Source organism: Streptopelia decaocto (genome assembly GCF_964273445.1).
Source record: "Streptopelia decaocto genome assembly, chromosome: 5".
In the NCBI taxonomy this organism is placed as follows: Eukaryota; Metazoa; Chordata; class Aves; order Columbiformes; family Columbidae; genus Streptopelia; species Streptopelia decaocto.
In genome coordinates, this window is record NC_138659.1 from 17,262,769 (window position 1) to 17,284,162 (window position 21,394).

Genomic DNA, 21,394 nt, shown 5'->3' on the forward strand with positions numbered 1-21,394 from the left:
ACTTTTACAATTTTCCTTTACAATGACAAATGCAACTATGCTTACAGATTTCATTGCTGGCTGCATGTGAAACACTGACTTCAATTTATCGTTATGTTGTCAGTTGTACAAAACTTCTTACAAGGTAAGAATGTTTCAAACAGCTCCTTCACTTGCTGATAATCACCCATTTTATGTACTGCTGTGACAAGACTGCCAAATCCAACAGAAAATGTTAAGCCAAAAATACTTTTACAAATCTTAGGAATAAAAAAAATAAATAACCTAGCTTAGTCACACATGGTTGAAATAAATGCACACTACCTTGTCACCATTTCCTTAGTATTTTTCTACTTTTAGTCTCACTTATGTAGCATCCATAACCTCACTGCCCAAAGGTCAGATCCTTGGAATATACACACCACTATTGCAACTAAAATAAATTTAAAATGTCTTATTTTATCTGTTGCTCATTCACTCTTAGGAGTATACCAACACTGCAGATTTAGCTAAGTCACCAGGACAAAAAGTCTTGCAAAGATAGGGATGTCTAGCACTTTTATCTTGGAAACTCAAGAATAACTCATTATTAACTGAATAATGGCCTTCAATATTACCCTGTAAGATATTAAGGTAACACACAGCATAAGTAGTGGGAGGGAAAGACTAGCTTCTTACAGGAACTGTTTTGGGAAGCACAGAAAGGATTTATGAACATTATCTTAACACGTAGCTTAAAAATAAGAATTTGGCAGTGAAACTGACAAATTTCACATTTCAAATACCATTAAAGATTTGTTGCAATTTTCATAATTAGTGCAAATTTCAGAAAACACTCCAGAAAACACATTCAAAAGGAGAATTCTGTACAGATAAGTGAATACAATAAGACATTTTCAATCTCTGAGGTTGTGGTTTTCTGGTGGTGTTTTTTTGTATGTGTGTATGTGGGTTTTTTTCCCCCTCCTTTTGCACTGTTCTCCTTTTTGTGTGTCTTGAGGACAATTCAGTGAAGTATGCCTACAGGCAAAGTAAGCAAAACAAACATCTTTTACTAGTTTTAAATGTCTTTCAAACAATTAAAGTTCTTTTCCTTCTTTTTTTCCCCTTTCTAGTCTGAGTCTTTTAAGAAGAAACTGGATTTTTTCTAAACAAATTTATACACACTAACAGTGTTTCAGTAATTCAAATATTATGTATTGTTACAATGGCCCACTGCTAGCCTTACCTAAACAATTTGCCAATTCATACTTCATGTAGGAGGACACCTAAGGCAGCAGGACACCACGTCAGCTCCATTCCCCAGACATTCTCCTTGATCCACAGAAGGCAAGTCAAGCATCTTCCATTACAATATTGTTATCAACAAGAATCTTTCATGCATGTTTTTTTCTTACCTCCCAAGTCTTTAGGACAATGCTGTTTAATTGACCTTAAATTTAGCATACTCTAGAACAGTACTACCTTATATCCAGAAATATTAATGCCCTGAAACAGTATGCCTTCTTTCTAACCCAAATTTATAGCATATATACTTAAAGTCACAAGGGTGATGATATCCAATACATATCATAATCATCTTATCCAATAATAAAATACCACAGAAGAAAGTTTGCCAAAATAAAAATGGGAATATTTATTATATTTTCTACTAAAGCAATGCAGATCTTTTGAGATTATACATCCGTCTTCGCAAATGTTTCTACAGCTAAATTCATACTCTTCGATTTTGTAAAAAAATTAGACACATACTTCATAAAAACAAAGACACAGGGTATGTCACTGAACAATTGAATAATAATATAATTGTTAGTAAAGACGAGCAAAGAAAGCTCATGCTTATACTTAAACTCTGGCATTTGTATCATTATCATATATTCAAGTGGGACAAAATGGGTACAATTCCCTTGTACATTTTTAGGTCCACTTCCAAAACTTTCAGAAATCAGACAGACTGTTAAATACTGAATGTGACCAAGAGAACCTAAACATTATTTAGCAGTACTACATGCACAAGATGCAGGGGAAGGAAGAAAATTAGACCCGTGCATACAGTACAAGACAAACTGTTACAATTGTCAAACGTGCGCTGGACAAAATTTAAAGTTTATGAAAAGTTTTATTTGTTGTCATGAAAATAGTTTCAGAAGCACATAATTGTATGTATTTTTCAAACTCATCTTCACTTGGCCTCCTGAACTTTCTTGGCATTCTGTTTTTCTTTTGCCTAAAAAACAAAAGGGAGATGATGTTAAGCTCTGATAAGACAAAGGTCTTCTTTTTGGAGCTCTGAATGTCTACTTACTATGATTTTGAACATTCAATAAAAAATACTGTAGAATGAGACCAAAATAAAAAAGTAGACCCTTCAGAAGTATCTACTACTATTTTACTAGGTTCCTATATAAAGCCTTTCAAGAATACCAATAGGTTTAAATATATAATACAAAAAAAACAATAAGATTAGGTAACTTCCATAGGGAAAAGGAGAGAGGAAAAAACCCACTATTTTTAAAACATAGTTTAACCTTCACTTTTCATACCTCCATAATAATTTCATTTAATATAGAAATAACTCTTCCTAGTGAAAACATTTCATGACACAAGAAAATATGGCATTCAGATATACTGATTATCACAAATTAAAAACTCTGAAGCAACCAAGATCTTAGTTTTTTTTATATCTTTCAAAAGAGCAGAGTGGAAAAAACTCACAAGAGTTCCTACCAAGATATTTACGAACAGATCCTCATATAACTTACACCAATTTCTAGATAGCTTGAATTGGCAGAAAATAGCATTTTCTTCCTGAATTTTACTGAATTTTACATTTTACTGAATTTCCAATTCAGTAAAAAAAAGGTTAGGCAAGAAGAGGGGACAATTCAGATGCAGTACTAGCCATCTTTCTGCCAAAACATTTGTTCATTCTGAATCAGACTGCTGCTCGTTACCATTTATTACTGGACAGGACTGGATCTAATTCAGTGGGTTAGAATTAAGATCCGTTACCACCAGCTGCTCAGGTCCACTGGGAATTTACTTGTAAAAGAAGCTTGACGGTGTTATAAATAACTCCTACTAACACAAAGCTGGATTAAAACTCCACAAGTTACCCAAAGAAGGAAAAGATTAAAAACTGAATGCAAAAGTTACCGTCTTATAAACTCCTGGCCTGCAAACATACTTTCCTAAATAAATTCAGCTAAAGAATATGCTAATTAAATAATATTTAGCTCTTTTTTCGTTATGATAATAATAGAGATTCTTTTTTCAGTGTGAGTTCAAAATCAGGGATACTGTCTATGGCAACCTGAGCAGATATGTAAGTCAGCACTGATCTGATTACAATTCAAGTACTTGACTAGCCATACAGTTTAATAACCTTGCCAAAATGACAGATCCACAATAATAAACAATCCTTAATACAAACCTTAATATTAAATCAACATTAATAGCTAGACAACTTAAAAAGGGGAGCACAATTAGCCAGTAAATCAGTACAAGAACAGAGAAATTGAAGAGAACAAATTTCAAGCTACCTAAATTATCGGAACCTTTGTACAAAGGTTGCCATCTAGTGTCAACAACTAGATAAGTCAAAATGCTGACTACTCAAGAGTCCAGGTTGGCAAAAGGGATCAATCTTGTACATATTTATCTGTGTATGTACACATTTAAATGATCTTCAGTTCAAAAAGGGATATTAACATAGTATAGAGAACGCTACCACAAAGCAACTGGAGCTAGACATCACAATTTTAATAGGACTTTTAATTTCCCATGTAGAATTTTATGCCCTGTAATGCGATCGTTTAGCTGATACCGAATTGCTTCTTCCGATATCACCATTAGAACTTTTTTTAGGTTATTTGCACAACAATGCAAAGTTAGTTGGTCCCAAAATCTCCAGTCTAGCAATACACCTGAATGTAGCAGTTTAAATAAACCCATGCCATTTATGCTTCCAAGACATTTGACTGCATTTTGAAATTTAAGTAAAAGTATGAAGAATCATAGTAACATACTGTTTCCTAAAAATCAGCTTGGAAATACTCACTTTTTCTACTAATGGTATTAATTGTTGGTGCTCTGCTAGAGTCTTTAATAATTCCATGATGAAAGGCAGGTAGTTATGTTTTCTTCTAATGTTTTCAATCTAAAAATAAATTAAATGCATTAAAAGAATTATTATATGTCTAAAGAGGGATTTTTCCCCTCCCTGTCATGGTTGTCCCCCCACCAATAGCTGTAGTTATTTTTTACAATTCAGGGAGCTAAAGATAAAGTTGAAGCAATAGAATTCTGAGCACACTGTGAGAAAGTGCATATCAGATGAATTTACTGCTTAAGGTACAAATTCTCTTAACGGTGTTTTGTCATAGTAGCCAAAAAACCCTCAATGCTTTAACACTGACAAGTAATACTATCGAAACTACCCACTTTTTTTTTTCCCCCTCAAATTAAATTACAGTTCAACCTATGTATTTTTACAGTCCCTTGTGTAGTTGTGGCCTCAGCCAATACTGAAGACTTAAACCTTTCTGTAATGCAACAGAATAACTACTTTTGTTGTACTAAACACTTTGCAGCTTCTACAATGATTCAGTCCTTCAGAAAGGAGGTGATTGGTTTTTCAACTGAGAGGAATGACCTCCACAGACCCCAAGCAGATACCCCAACATAAAAAAAAAGTGTGGACTTTTAACTGGTTTCCACAAATTTGCCCACGTACAATGAGGAACTTTAAGGTTTTTTGCCCCCCATTTCATTTGTTTGCTCACTCTCACGCTTGGTAAAGCACATGTTTGTTGGTTGGGTTTTTTTTAATAGTTTCTTAAACTGCATCCTGATGCGGTGAAGCTTTAGAGACAGAGTAACACGTCACAACTTAAAACATTTACTGTAGAGATATATCTGAAATTATCATTATAATTACTGAAGTCTTGGTATGTACCTTCTAGAAACTAGTGAAAACATCTATTTTACTTCTTTTTCCTTTGATATGTACATTTATTTCAAAATTTATTTTTAATCTAACCACCTTCTGTACCCAAAGAAAAACAGGTTAAGGGATTATAAAAAAAAAGTTACCCAGCTTTTTTTCCTCCCTCAAAATATCCCTTTAAAAATATTAGGCAATTATAAAAAGAAGTTGCAAGTGATGACCTCAGAGAAGCTTTCCCATCTCTCATTTTCATTAATAGTACGAGCAGGTAAACTATAACAGAAGAACAATTCAAGTACCCTATGAGAGTTCCTGCACTAAAAGCTATGTAAGTAGCTGTATGTCAGATTGGGAGATAAATGTGCAGAATGGATCTATACACAAAGTTCACAGAATCTGCCAGTTAGCCTTCATTATCAACTAATGCATCAGCATTCTTCATTACTAACAACCAGAGCTGGGAGAGCTTATGTGAATACTCTGTAGAAAAAAAAAGAATTATGACTAACACATCTAAATCCTTCTAGTAAAAACAAACAAAAAATCCTACTTAGTAACAGACCACTTTTACGTGTAGTAGTGTAATGAGCAACTCCAGCAAGAAAAGGCTGATCAGTCTTCTGGGGCACATGGAGCGAGTTCTTTGTTCAAATTCTAGAACTCGCTGTGCCTAAAGAAAATATTTTATGAAAAACAAAGAAGTGGTAAAACAAAGGGAACTACAGAGACAAACTGACTTGTAAGTCTTATCCTAAAAGGAAGCAACCTGATAACTAACCTGCACATTCAGGAATGCAACATGTATTTACATAACATTGTCTTCCAAGTACCCATCCAATTCCTTCAGATTAATTGCAATAGCCTACCATAGATGGAAAAGTTGTAAGAAAAAGCCAGCTTTTATAACAGTTTCATTAAAAAAGCAAAGGCTACGTACCTTATATCTTTTTAATTTTTGGTTCTCTTCTTCAATTAACATCTGGTACTTTGCAACTTCTGATTGTATAGAACTTAACATATTACTACTTTGATCTGTATCCATAGGCTCCTCCTTCCACACAAAAGAAAAAGTTAAATGGATGACATTACTGCATTTTTATTTTTATTTTCTTTAATTGAAGTAAGCCTTGTCTTAAGAGTATTTCTATCACAGAAAGATTCAGTTTTACTTATAGTTACAGGAACATTCAAGAAATTTGTGCAGTTAATCATAAGCAGATTAGCTCAGGTACCAGGAAAAGTTCCGCTACTACAGCAAATGAGTCAAGACAGAGCCATGATGACACGGTCATGCTGTACCAAGCGCTCAAACTAGCTCACTCAGAACTAACCAGACAGATACATCGTAATCCTTCCCCACTTTTTGTTTAGTGATGCTCCATTTAGAGCAAGGAAAGAAGGTGAATAATAAAGCAAAGAAACAGAACTATTAAGGTGAATAATAAAGCAAAGAAACAGAACTATTATCAGAGCACTAGCCCAGCAACTTAAATACCGTGGCCTACCTCTGCAAGTTGCTGCTGTAATTCCGCAATCCTCTGCTCATATATCATCTTTCTGTCAGATACAATAGCCATCAAGTTAAACCTTATCTCACCTTCACTGTATCTAAATGAGAAACAAAGACAATCACTTTCAAAATTAATCATTGACATGACAACTCAAAAAACTTCCTCCAGGATTTCAACGCAAGGGAATTAATTTTGTGGAAAAAGCCCCACCTACACGGATGTATTAATTTAAAGTTGTGCTCCAGATTCAATCTTGCCGCAAAATAAAAACCAGACCTCAGATGAACACTACCCAATATATAACTCTTAATAAGTTTCTATCCCAAAATATTACTATTCCTGTCTATGGTCACAATAAATAAACAAAAAATAAATATTGAAACTGTCTAAAAACCAAACCAAAACATAATATAGTTGACAAGAAAACTTGCACAAGACTGCTGCACACAATAGTTTTTACTTTCTCATTACTGTTGCTTTTTAGAAAAAGTTGGAGACTTCATACAATGTGAAAAGTACATTCACCAATTAGACTAGCAGGCATTTCAGAGTTTAAATTCTCCAAATGCAATTTGGTAGCAATTTTTTGCTTACCAAAAGAAAAAAAAAAGGTCTTCAAGTAAAGGACTTTGAAAATTATTCTCTAGAAATGGCATAAAATCACCTTGTAACACATTTGGGGCAGCAGTTTGGGGTCAGAGCTACAAAGTAGGAAAACTTTTATAGCATGTTTTTCTAGCTTAAATTTCTAAACTAAGCCACATACCTAAGAAAAACCTGCTGTCTCTAAATACCAGCTGTATAAATATAGTTATTATCTGGTATTTGTAATTATACGCATACACCCAAACTTTATCCATGCTAACAACACTCTTAGTTTTCACTCGCAAAGACCCACAGTTGTCTACCAGAATTCATCATCTTGCTCTTCCTTTTTCAGAGCATTAATAGGATCTCTCTTCACTACACAAATACCTACTTTGATTAATCATATGGGAACACAGCACATTTGAGACTTATCTATCATCACATTTGGCTCATCTTGGGCAATAGGTTCTTAAGTCACTCAGTGTTATGCACATAAAAAATGATGTGTAAGAGTAATTTCTTAGAAATTCAGTTGAAAGCCTTTAATTGAAGGAACTTAAAAATAAGGAATTTTAAAACATATATAAGTGTTATGTTTTAAAAGCATCATCATGACCATTTACTTTTGTATACGTTTCTCTATGACAGGCCGTACAGCACTTATCCAGTCATCTTGATTGCATGCACCTAGAAAATAAACACAAAGAAAAAAAAAATTTTTTGCAAAATTTATTGCAAATTCAAGACTTGTATAATTCAGGCGTATGCAGCAACTTCAAAGTATGTAACAAGTTCTTCCTTGGCAACTTCAGTCTCAAATTACTCAGGTGATTTTTTTAAGAGGTGCAAGGCACTTTTTTTAATAACAATATTCTGATAACGTACTGGGCCAAAGCAATGGAGGAAAACTCATTTTTAAGGGCATAAGCATCTAACTTTTTTTTATAGCAAGAAACAACAGGGGTGAAAAGTATGCTACGTAAGACTTCTATGACAAAAGAAACTAGTTGGTATGACAACATAAAAGTAGACAGCAAAAAAAAACTTTGGATAATTACAGCTGTTCCATAAAAAATATTAAAGGACATATGATAGAAAACTTTAAGATAAATGACAGAATAACTAGAAGTGATTTCACAAGTTGATAATATCATCTTAACAATTTCAAGACCTTAAAGCAAATGGAGAGACTCATGATCTTGTGACCATAAAAGTAATGTTACTGGTAGGTCTGCTGACTGTACAGTCTCTCTAACCAGACTAAAGGTGCGATTTAGCAGCAAGTCATTACTCAGCCTAAAAATAAATACGACTGTCAAGAAAACTGGGAAAACACTCTGGAAATGGAGTTTGGAGCATATTGAGATGATACCAGGCTCCAAAGAGAGTGCAGACACATGAAAGGCACTGTAGAGCTTTTCCAGACATAAGATGGCACACATACCGCCAGTTAAGTAATATTACAAGACACAAATCAGGAACAAATTTTACAGCGAAGAAAACTATGCTGAAAGTAGATATTATCTTTTAAGCCATTAGAAGAATATTTGCTATCTAAGAAGAGAGAGGCCAGTGTGTAAACACCAGACACATAATGTATAAAAAGTGTATGAAGTCAGCTGTATACATGCTCCCACAGAAGAAAGAAATGATAAAATAAATTGATAGTTTGTAATCAACCTGGGAAACAAAATAGCTTTGAAAACATGACACAGGAATTGTCTTGGGTGAAAATACCACATAAAGGAAGACATGGGGACAAATATTAGCAAAAGGAATTGCACACAAAGAACTGTAAGGAAAGCCTAAAAGATTACATAATTTTACCAGGTTTTACCAGTTTTTACCAGGTTTTGTTAGAGACAGCTCAGAAAAACAACATATTTCCTCAGGTAAGGAGAGCACATATCCACAAGAAGTGGGTTATGTGAACTTCTCTCTTGCAACAAAACCATTAAGGTATTAGAAGCCCACTGGATTGCACAACCTGTTCATTTGATTACTGAATGGAGAAATAATCAGAAACGCAGAGAAGCAGGAAGAAAACTTCCTTTTCAGACCAACAAAACTAAAATAATACAAATAACTGCAAAGAAGCACAAGCTTGAGTAGCACATTAAGAGAATGTTAAAGATATGCTTTACTTTCATAAATGACTTGATCATATAGTATACAACTGATTTGTTGTAACAAGCTACTGTTAAAATGAAGGATGTTCAGAAAAAATATAAAATATTACCTAAATCAATTGGCCCTTCCCTTAAGCCATCTAGTTCATATAGCCGTCCATTAACAGGAACATAGCTTACAAAGTGAAATGCATCTTCTTCTTTAGCTGAAGACTTTGCATCAAATTCAAACATCTGTTGTCTGCAATTAAAAAAAAATAAATCTGAGATGAAAAAGAATTTGCTCAAATTTTGCCCAGATTTAAAGCACGCGTTACCTGGCAAAACTGTTGTGAACTTGCCGAATCACTTCTGAATTGCTTAGTGCCAAACCTTTCATCTGAAAGCAATTAACAAAATCAAATTGTAAGCCAACATAGATATAACACTATGGTACTTAAAATACAGAAAATAGTAGGCACTTACCGCAGCATCAAAACTTTGTGAAAATTCTTTAAATTCTGACAAAGTCTCTCCCAGATGGATATCTTGATGAGAGCAATTTAATAGCACACTTACTATGGCTTGAGTAGCACAAGCATTATTAATTACCTAGAAAAAAGTTTTGAGAATTTGTTCAGTACTGGTGATAAAAATTCAATTTAAGCTGGACAACATTTTTCATTACAAGCACATGCTTTCTGTGCCAATTCACATTGGAGCTTCACCCTAAACCAGGCAACAATTCTAGTCTGAGTAGCCACAAAAAAGCCTTTGCTGTAGGAGACTTAATAAAATGAGCTCTGCACGGTTGTCATATACAATTCATTGATAAAACTGTTATTTCACAATTCTACTTCGAAACTGTCACTCTGCCTCACCACCTCCCTAGAATTATTAATAAAGGACATAGAAGAAATACAGCAACCCTCTGATCTCAGTGAAAAAACAAAGCACTACTCAAAGCAAGCTGCCAAATTACATTATTAAATCTATGATCTTAGGAAAAAAAAAAAAGTCAACTCCCCCAAAGAGAATGTCCTTTAAATAATCAGAATTCAATAAAGTACATTATGGAACCTGGAATTTTTATAGAAAGGTTGCATTGGACAAAAAAATGAAGATATCCTAGGGATAAACTAATAAAATTTAGAAGTGTTCCAAGATAAAGATTTTTTAAAAGATGGTTTGCTGAATAATAAGCCATATGAAACTTTAGATTTTTCAATTTTTTCTTAATTTACAATCTACCTATCCTTTCCAACCTAACATTTAATTTACTACTCTGCATTACACCGCTCCTAAGTGTTAAATACGCCATTTTTAGAAAATATAAACAAATCCCTTCATATTACATCCATGTCTCTAATATTGCTTAGTAATACCTAAACTAAAATTCATTATTTAAAGAAAGAGACACACTACAAGGATTATTAAATATAATCTGAGATTTAATTAAAAGCACAGCAATCAAATGGTGTAAGACTAAAACACAAGGAAGACTTTGCCTCGGCAGTTTTTTCTCAGTGAGCTATAGAGAAGGAAAAATAATGTATTTTCAGTCTATGAGACTATTTTTCAACTGAAAACGCTACTTAAACCTTAGGACTGGGAGAGAGGGTGTTGATTTTGTATTAAAAATGAAAATTAGCTCAGAGCTCTGAATGCAAAACCACTTCCAACAAGAAAGGAGAAAATAATTAAAAAAAAAGAGAAAGAACAACCAATTACAATTACAATTAAAGCTAGTCCTTAACAAAGGAAAGCCTACTATGTTAGTACTATAAAATACAGCATATATTAATTTTCTATACTTCAGGGTATTCTCAGTTCAGATTATGTCTGTATATTGCAGATGATAAAAACTAATAAAGCACATCTTAATTTAAGAAAAATACAATCTAGTTGACTTAAATGGTAATCAATGGTAGTCAACTACACATGCAGAACATATTAGCAACTGAAACTCAAATTAAACAAACTGCAGGTACACAAGGCTAAAGTTTACACAATTACAAAATAAAGGACATAGAAGGGAAATCCATCAAAAAACCCACAAACCACAGACTACTAGAATGACATAATTTGAGAGAATTAATACTATAATATGGAAAGGAAGAAGAACTAAAGATTCTTTGAGCTATGACAAAAGAATGGTATCAGAGACAGTCGTGACAGTAGTGCTAGGATGAAAGCAGACGATCCCAAGTGGGTCAGAGTGGGCTAACGTGAAGCAATTGTTACAAATATCGTAATTAAGCTGACAGACAAAGTACATGGTGAGATCTGTGGTGACAAACTATTAGAACTGTGCTATTACAGTTAATGGAAGGTCACTACAGCAAACTGCACTTGTTAAATGATAACTAATACAGGACATCAGAGGGAGAGACAGCACCAACTGGTAACTACTTTTACTGAAAAATCAAGATGGAACAATCAGTTCTGGTAGACCACTAACCCAATAATGGCTTCAAAAAGGAGAGGGAAATTAAGAGACATTTTGTGCCTAAAGGCAAGATCAACACAGAAACAGTGTTGGACCAGCCAGATACAGGAGCTTTAAACAATAGCAAAAATAGCAGGAAAAATTAAACTTGGCAGGGAATTTGTGGTCTCAAATATAATATTTGCCTTTCAGCATAAACATATTTTTGTATTCTAACTACAGTGTGAGTCTGTTTAAATATATAAGAACCAAGCTAAACAATCTTGCCTTACTGCTAGAACACAATACAGAGCAGATGCAGGTCTTACACCAGTCGTGCCCAGCTGTTGAAATAAAAATACATTATAGAATGACAAATACTCTTCAGAAAGTGAGAGGCAGGAGGTGAGGAAAAGGCAGCAGGAACAGTCCTGTAGCAGGGGAATAGAAGCAAGTGCAGGTGATATGTGTAAGAATACAGTGTTCCTGGACCTAGATGACAGAACCCCCAAATGGGTGGAGGTCCCCAGCTAGTGGTAGTTCATGGGGAAGAGGAAAGAGTGAGGAGTGGGTAACAGCAGTATCAAATGCAGATGACTGCAAGGTTCATTTGTCACACAGCCACAGCACCCTATCAATGCACCCAGCCAGTCCAGCACTGCTATACACACAGGGCAGTGAGTCCTTCAAGAGAGAAATTGGTCAGGATACCCATCTACCTTCATTTCCAATGTATCTCTTACTTAAGGTGCCTCAATGTTGGCAGAAAATGTTTTCTGCATTTTCTGCATTTAGACAGTATGACATTATATGCAGGTTGTCTCAGAAAGATTTTTTTTATTTTGACTTGAGTAAACCTAAGAGGATTTTCTGTATTTGTCCAGAAATCCCAACATTTGTCTGTATATTTTTGTCCAGGAAGTCCTGGTGAGATATTTGATTGATCAGTATTCAGGACTCCAACTTAAAGCAGACACCATATTTGAAAGATTTTGCTAGCAAAGCTACAAGGTGTATTTTGAAAGAAAACAATTTTATATATATATATACACATATATACACAGATATATATGCACATTACTGAGATGACCTCAAAAAAACTGACAATATTGCCATAACATCAAGTGAAGCTTAGCTTAAAACAATGGACCCACTTGAACAGGCTGCTCTGGCACGTTCTTCAGTTAAGATGTGTAACTTCAAAACCATGCACCTTTCCCTAAGGACTCAGTGAGTCTGGGTCAACTTAAGGCTGAAGCACTTGCAGTTCTTGATTTGCATCCTCCATCTCGTAGATTATGTATTTTGTTTGTCAAAAAGCCATGGATAACCCTGTGCTGTAATTGGTAGTATAACCGGCAAATTTCTGAGGTTCACTTACCAAGCATCCCAATGTTACAAAACAGTTGCCTTTAAAAGTTCAATGTGGAAAAATCAGCATTAGGATAAAGTTCTGAGACTTATTCTTGTTTGAAAACCCTATCTAATTTTATTTCTTTGGAATAAAGATACAATCTTCCTGCAGGTATATTCAATTCCCGAAAACTGCTTTCTGACTTTGATTAAATGTGTTGCAAATTCACTTCTTATAAGTTATGTGATCTCTCAAGTTTAGCTTTAACACTGATATCTAGTCTATCTTAACATTACCAAAACTGAAAACATCAACAATTTTGAGTTTGAAATCAACTGAAATACTGGAAATGTTAAAAGGATACATATAATATACTTCCATTAGTGGCACAAAGATAACTGAAGACCAATGTTTTGTTATTAACAGTATTATTTAGATCCTCTTTCTGAAGGTATATGTGTTTTATTTCCAATTAATGAAGTTAATGTTATATCACCACAATGCAGCATAAAATAAATACATGGCACAAAACAAAGTCATGATACCAGTACTTCAGTAATAAAACCTGAAGAGATTATTAAAATAATTTAATACATAAGTCTGCAACAATGGCATTCTTTTTTGTCAAGAGACACTTCTGCAGTGATCAGCACAGAATATAGATGTTCCAAACAGTGCTGAAGATAGCTGAATACATTGAGTGGTACAATCCTGTAGCCATTGTGTGTAAAAATAACAGCAAGGGCCTACTTAAGCAACACACAAATCAGGAAATTCAGAGTTAAGGCTGAAATTGTATCCTTAACTCACCTCATTGTGCCTAGGTATCCTAGCTCAAAGGGTATGTAAGATCATCCAGAGTTCTGTGGCCTCAAATAGAGGACCAAATCATACCTAGGCATAACAGGGAGGCCAAATTTAACATAAGTGCACACAGAAGTGACCATTAAAAAAAGAATTCTTTAATATGCATGCGTATTAGACAGACTTTAAAATTCAACCCCCCAACATACTCATGATTTAACTTTGAACAAGATCTAGTTGTCATTTGGAATTCAACTACCACATTGCTATGAAAGTGGACACGCGTAAAATGTGAGCTTGTACAAGCTTCTCATCAAAACTGTGTCTCCAAATGCAATTTTGAAAATGCTTTGATAGATACAGCTTGAGAGCTACAGCCTTTTATGGCTAACTAAAGCTTCTCCCCTCATTATGAAATAATTTTTAAGATGGAACATCTAACTAAAATTGAACAGAAATGAAGCCATGCTGTAACAGCATTATTTACTTCCCATATTAAATTGTTGTTACATACTAACAGTTAATTAGTCTTGCTCACACAAGATTCAGAACAACACTTGAAAACTTATCTGCAGTAAACTGGATTTTACCATATATCTTTAGACAGTAACATTTAAAAGCAGACACTGTATGGAAAAGGACAGAGTCAAAGACTTCTTGAGATTTGTAGGGCTTCAGTGTCATGCTGGTTTTGAAGACACAGATCAAGAGATTGGTAATCTTAAATGTCATTAAAATTTTGCTAACCCAGAAAAGAAACCTATTTGTTCTGGGATTCCAGCCCACAAATGAACATATGGTTATTTTACTCATTACCTTCATAATTAAGATCAACCAAAAAAAAAAAAAAAAGTCTCAACATCTGAAAAAGAGTCCTGAAAGGTAACAAAACTTCATCCCGAAAGCCACCATAAAATTGGACTTAAAACAAGCATAGAGAAAATAAACAAAAAAGGCACAGTAGCCTAGTTGCATGATAGCTGGGAGGAACTGCTCTTTTACAATAGCAATGTTTAACATTAATGCTTGTGTTCCCTTGTACTCTTTGGTGACCCAGAAGCATCCACAGACTACAGTTTCAAGAAATGCAATAACCTCACCACTACAATAAAGAAACTCCTGTTCCCTATCACCTTTTACCAGCTTTGACCTGTACAGACTCACTAAACATACATCTCATAATGGGGCAGGAGACCAGCCTAGAAAACATGCACAGAGAATTTACAGAGAACTGCTGGCTGATGAGCTGCACTGGCTCATGGAAATTCAATACACAGCTGAGCCATTGCAAGAAAGGAACAGAACCGAGAAGCCAAAAGGGTTCAGGTCAGGATGACCAAGACATCCCGTTCTCACCATCAGATCAGCCATTTGCTTGAAAAAAACCTACCAGTCCTCAAAACAGAGCTTGTCAAGTTGGATCTCTAGCTAAGGCTAACTTCCTCCAATGTGAAAGTCACAAGAGCTAAACTAGTATGATAAAATCCCCCCAAAATAACAAAACCAGTTTCTTGCATTTATCTGTTGACTTTTTATTTTAATTTCTTTGTGACTATTTATTTCATTAGTTGTCCTGTCACAATACCTCAGTCCAGGCAAAACTGAACCAACATGAAACGCAAGCATATACATGTCACTAACAAACGCTTTGATTATGCTAAGCCACTGCACTAACAGACAATACTAAACCATGAAAAAAATATTCTAAACTCTTTGCAAACATATATTCCATGCCATCAAGTGGCATTACTAGGTACTACTACTTTAGAATAGCGAACACTTCTAGAAACAGCCTTCCATGCCGAAATTAATGAATTATGAAGAGTCACTCCAGCACACCCTCCTTTAAGGCAGCAGCTGAAGGAGGGGGAAGATTAGAAAGTTCTACACCTCCACAAAGAGGTTTCAGGTTTAAGAAAACACTAAAATATGAATGCTTCAAAGAAAGCTACAAAATAAAGACTTTGCATTGTCAGCCTTTAATTTTCTGGTGTTATTAGCAAGTCTAACATTATCCAAATATTCTGATGTACATTCTGCAACCCCGACTTAAAGCTCAAAGCTCCTCTGAGCTACTTGCTTTTAAAGAGAGTCATGCTTCAAAAAGAGAGGGGGGGGGAGGAGGTGGGGAAAGGCAAAAAAGTGGAGCAAGCAGACAAATGCTATGAAACTTTTCAGCATCCAGAAGAGCAATTCTGGAAGAACCTCTTCTACTCACAGGAAAGAAACAAGAAATATGTAAATCTGCCTTCATCTTAACAAACAAAACCTCTCTAGATTCATATAGGAGTAATTTTCTCCTGTCAACTAACTACCCTTTGAGAGTTATGTCAAGGGTTTTTCCTGAGGTTCTTTGCATCAAGGCTGTTCTGTAGCCACAGCCTACTGATCACTAGCAGTGTGCTGGATTGATTAGAAATCACAACCTAAACCAGTGCTTATCAGACCTGTAAAGACATTTGGCAATATACTGCTGATCATGGTATCATAAGAATAGCGGACACTGCTTGGCAGGACTCAAGCGCTGCAGCAAGGGAAGAATGAAGAAACCAGTATTAAAAAAAAAATCAAATAATAAAGTAATCCACAATAGTATGAAAGAGTGATTACAACAGATTAAAGACTATCTTCTGCACAATAGAAGCCCACGTACAGAGTAGCCATGAGAGCTACAGACACACCTAATGTTTCCATTGTTTTCAATATTTCTACACTTTTAACTACAAGTGTGTGGAGACTTGTTTATATCTTGAAATTTACATACAAAACACCTCTGTGTTTGTGGGGAAAAAAAAACAAACAACACAAAAATCACCAAACCCAACAATCATTCTATGTGTTAGCCTTCATAGAAAACCTAAAAATTTCCCCTTTGATATGAATGCTTTGGAATTAACACACATAGGGTTACATTTCTTGTTTGGACTGTTACATTTACCACTGTTTGAGAAGCAGGTCCTCAAAAAGAGCTAGAAACCTTTATTAAATACTCCTACTTTCATTCTGGTTACTTTCTCTTGCTTTTCTGGCTTCCAAACAACATATAGAGCAGCCAGTCAAAGCTAACACAAAATTTCAGTACTACTTGCTAGTTAATAAAACACAGTGGATTACATTAACAAAAACAATTTTCCTGTAATGTCTCATTTAAACTCAACTTTCTGATTTAAACACTTAAAACTTCCATGCTAAATGGTCTGCAAACTCTTCAAGGGAAATATTATCCCAGAGTTATACTGCCCTAGCTGCAGAGCACTTGAGAAACGTAAGAAATAAAAACTAGATCAAAATAAACATTTCTTCCTAGAATTTGTTGAAAGTGGTTTCAAAAAAATAATTTTTTCATCGTGCTGAAAACATTTATCAAGTAATCATTTATTGCACAGAAGAGTTACAAGAGCTTTACAAGAGTAAAATATCTGATGATATTTTTGTCTGATTTGACAGATCAATCTGATTTGCTTTGTTAATAACCTTTTAATACCCAGTTCTTAGTCTCACAGAATTCATTAAAGTTATTGCACCTTGTAAAATGTTAACTTTTGAGTACATATTAACAAAAAGCTAGTTTATCTTTTGGTATTAAAAGCTATGTTTCATGACATAACTAAGAAAAAATACTGAACTTGGCTTACCTGTTTAGCAAAAAATATTGTATCCAGTCTGGAATCCTGAACAACAGAACCTGCTGGTTCCTCTCCAGGCTGCCATTTGAAGAGGAAAATCAGCCCATGTACTGGCCTAAAAAATAAAATTGATAAGGGAAAAAAACAACAACAACAAAAATCACCTGTATTGATTAAAAACATCAAAGTCAGAAACCTCTGCTATAATTTACCTGTATGCTGGTACTGTAATTCTATTAATTATTTCTTTCTAACCATAGGGAACTTCCACTGAAATTCTGAGATGTGGTCTTTTAATTAGACAGAACACAACTCAGGCTTCTTTCCATATATGCTAGACGATCCCAATCTGAATTAGCATTTAGTCAGTAATTTTTGTAAGTCAGGACCAGTTCTCCTGGTTGCTGTAACTATTACAGCTGCATGACATTCATTTCAATTCGTTAGCAATAAATAGCTATGAAAACATTTGTCAGTCACATATAAGGGCTGGAACTAAAGTTTTGGTAGTCCTTTTACGCATAAAAGAAATATTCAAAAAGGAGCTTTTGTCCAAATTCATGCTTTGAGTTCTCTCTTTGAGAAGTAGGAGAAATCCAGTTCTCTTTTCTCCTAAAACTGCGTCTTGCTTTTCAGACTGCATGTCTTGCATAGTAAACAGCTTTTACTGCATATTGCACTGTATTTAGGATTTCCATGAAACAAAAATTTATTAGTAAAGGAAACAATTCTTACAAAACCTACAGGTACAATTAAGCAAAAACTTATTCATCATATCAACTTGAATTTAAGGTCATCACCACAAAGATGCATGAAAGGTAAACGAGCTACTGTACTGCATGAGAAACTCCTCCTAAGCTCCGATCAGAAGTCTGAGATGTCTTTTTAAACAGTGGGTCCACTGAAGGAATTTGAAAAATGCTACGTGTTATTACGTTCTTTAACTCTCAGTGTTTAAGTTAAAATATTGTACATGTGTGTGGAAAGGAAGCTGGCCATCACTCCAGCCTGGAGAGTTCTGACAGCACAAGGAAGCAAAGCTGTTACTTTGTGAACAAAACACCTAACCTGATAAAGTGTCACATGACTACACAGTGCAGGGAGCAAATAAACCAAGTTCTCAAGTAACATTTCTGCCATTCAGAAATGTGAAATATCTCCAGTCAGACAAAAAATTCTAAAACTACATCTTCTGTACTAATTGCTGCATCTTCTGAAAGACTAATGATACAAGCATAGGATATCTGCACGGGAACAGCATATGGTCTAGTTAGGTGACATCTCTCTTAAAATTTTGTACGTGAACACTGACAACAACACATCACGGACAAATTTATAAAAGAATTAGTATTGCCTAATGAGGGCAGAATTGTTCCATATGATAACAGCCATTGCAAGTTCTAACGAGTGTTTGACTTCACACACATATGGAAATGGTTCTGCATGAAAAACAAGTTACAAAAATACGTGAGTACAGCATATTAATTTAAGGCAACAGATGTAACATCATGTTATATGAGGAAAAAGGAAGATAAAACAAGGAGCACAAGTTTGTCAAATAATTTGCCAAAGGATGTAATACAAGCCAATGACAAAATAATTAAAAATCTATTTTCACACTCTAGCTGCTATTAGCATCTCCTTCAAAAAACAGAAAAGCTAGATTAAGTACCTAGGCATTAATAAAAAGTAATTTAATTGCCAGACATTCAATCAATTCAAGATCCTAATGAACTTCTGTGGAAACTGAAGGAAAAATACAAACAAAAACAAAGCCACAAAAAAACACCTGAGTCTAGTACCCATTCTTTCAGAGACTTCAAAGGCAAATAAAATCCATGCAGATTAGAAAAGGGCCTTACTTCAATTTTTCAAAGTTCTCCGGTTCCAAACTCCATATTTCTTCAACTTGTGCTCCTCTACAACCTGAAATAAGAAAAGATACAGGTCTCTTCAACTACCCCATTTACATGGGATGCAGCCAGGAAAGACAAACACACGGAAGAAGTGTGGTTAGCATCTGCAACTTGTATGTTCACATTATGGAAAAGTACATTGACAGGCTTTAATGCATCTTTAAAAAAAACCAAACCAACCAAACCAGACAGTTCAAGAGAAATAATTTCAGGAATTTCTCCTGTGTATGGTGATGTTGTCTTTATAACAGAACTGCATTTTAAAAAGAAGTGGAGGACATTATGATATCTCGAGTCACCTCATGTGCTTTGCTCAACTGATAATAATACTGGTTTTAAAGACACAGTCAGCTAGTCCAAAGCAGAACTTAAAATAGGTATCTCCAGAGAAAGACCCATAGTAGTAGACTGAAAACGCTTTAAACAATACACTCAAGCAAGACGTGTGCATAAGACAGATCCCCAAAAGTTCAAATACTTAGTATATGGAAGATTCATCTCATTAAATACAAACACAAAAGGAGAAGCATGTCTAGACTTCACTTGTGAAAAAAAGCTGTGATGGAAATTATAAATCAATGTAACCTTGCTTCATATTGCTTCTTTGGCCAAAATCCTGTGTAGGCTTATCAGCTGTTAGACCCTACAAGATATTAAATGCAATTCAACATAAAATTTAATACAGGGCGTTTCAAAAAGATGGACACAATTTCAAAGCACAATATTTCACAATGGCAACATGTTACAATTACATAAAAATTTATGAACAGTTTAATGAGTTATCAAGTTTTAGCAACCTTTTAATAAGTGCTCTATGTTCCCTCCACCTGCAGTACAGACAACATCGACGTGACAGTTGAATTTCTGAGAACACAGCAGTTTCAAATTGCGTCCATTTTTCTGAAACACCCAGTGTCCTAAAACCCAAAGCAGTCCTTTGCAGGCTGCCCACCCTCCTGCCGAGCACCACAGCTCAGATCAGCCACAGCCAGTTCCTTCTCCTCCTCTCCTGGAGTCTCTGTAATTGACTCAGCTGGCACACGATCCAAGCGCGTTCCCAGCCCGCTGCAAATGCGGATGTTCTCCCCTGCGCCGTACGTGCTTATCCCGCTCTCTGGCAGAGGCCGACATGTGTCCTGGGCCACAGGAGGGGTCCCGCTGCACAGCCCGCCGGGCACTCTCGGCCCTCTCCTGCAGGCCCGCGCCGCGGCGGGCAGCCCGCGGGGGGCTCGGGGCCGTCTCGCTCTCCCCGGCCGGGAGGCGGCCACTGCCAGCAGTATCCGGAGCGGGCTGCGGGGCTGCCCGGCGCTGCACAGCGCGGAGCACCGGGAGCTGAGAGCACGGCCCGAAGCCGGGACAGCGCACAGAGGTCACGGGAGACACGGTCACTCCCACCCGCGCCCCCAACGGCCGCGCTGCCGCTTCCACGGGAGCTCGTCCCGCGCCGCTCCCGCCCGCTGTGGGAGCGCTCCCTTCACCGGCGCGGGCTGGCGGGGCTCGCCGGGCCCCGGCCCAGGTCTCCCATCAGTCGCGCCCCGCATCCCCTTGCCCGGCCGGGCCGCAGCCACGCCGCAGTCGCGTTCAACCCTCCGGGGCTCCGCAGCCTTCGGCGAGGCTCCGGGCAGCGCCCCACTGGACGCAATGGGAGGGTCGGCCTGGCACCCGCACGGGAGCAACCGCAGTCCCGCCGCAGCCGCCAGCGGGGCCGCGGCCTCAGAGCCACCCCGCCAGCCCAGCGGCGTGACCGCAGCGCCCGCTCCCACGTCCCCCTCACCGAAGCCTTTGATGAGCTCCGTGAAGACGCCCGGGTCGCTCTCCATAAGGCACCACTCGCCGGCGCTGCTCCCCCCCGACATGGCGACGGCCCGCGCACTCCCTCAGGCTGGGACCGCCGCCGGCCGGCTGAGCTACGAGGCCCACGCACGCCGCTCCCTTCCCGGCAGGCCCCGCGGCCCACGCCGCGCCTGTCATCTCTATGGTGAGGCGGGGCGGGAGCAGGAAGCGGCGGCAGGGACTGGATCCGGGGCAGCCGTTACTGCTGCCGGCGGCACCGCCCCGGCCGCGGAGGGGCCGTGCCTCCGCCCTGCGGCTCCGCTCGTGTGGCGGCTGAGGGGCGGCGGGCGGAGGAAACC

The 21,394-nt window shown here is 37.0% G+C and overlaps 1 protein-coding gene across 1 annotated transcript; it reads right to left on the reverse strand.

The window, feature by feature from the left end:
• Nucleotides 1-1,586: 1,586 nt before the first annotated feature.
• Nucleotides 1,587-21,256, reverse strand: UCHL5 (ubiquitin C-terminal hydrolase L5). Its single transcript, XM_082052585.1, has 11 exons — nucleotides 21,037-21,256; nucleotides 19,209-19,272; nucleotides 17,356-17,461; nucleotides 9,621-9,746; nucleotides 9,473-9,534; nucleotides 9,266-9,396; nucleotides 7,650-7,713; nucleotides 6,433-6,535; nucleotides 5,865-5,978; nucleotides 4,040-4,138; nucleotides 1,587-2,206 (listed from the first exon to the last, which is right to left on the reverse strand). Exons 1-11 carry the CDS (start codon nucleotides 21,116-21,118, stop codon nucleotides 2,162-2,164), a joined length of 996 nt encoding a protein of 331 aa, XP_081908711.1. The 5' UTR covers nucleotides 21,119-21,256; the 3' UTR covers nucleotides 1,587-2,161.
• Between the last annotated feature and the right edge of the window lie 138 nt (nucleotides 21,257-21,394).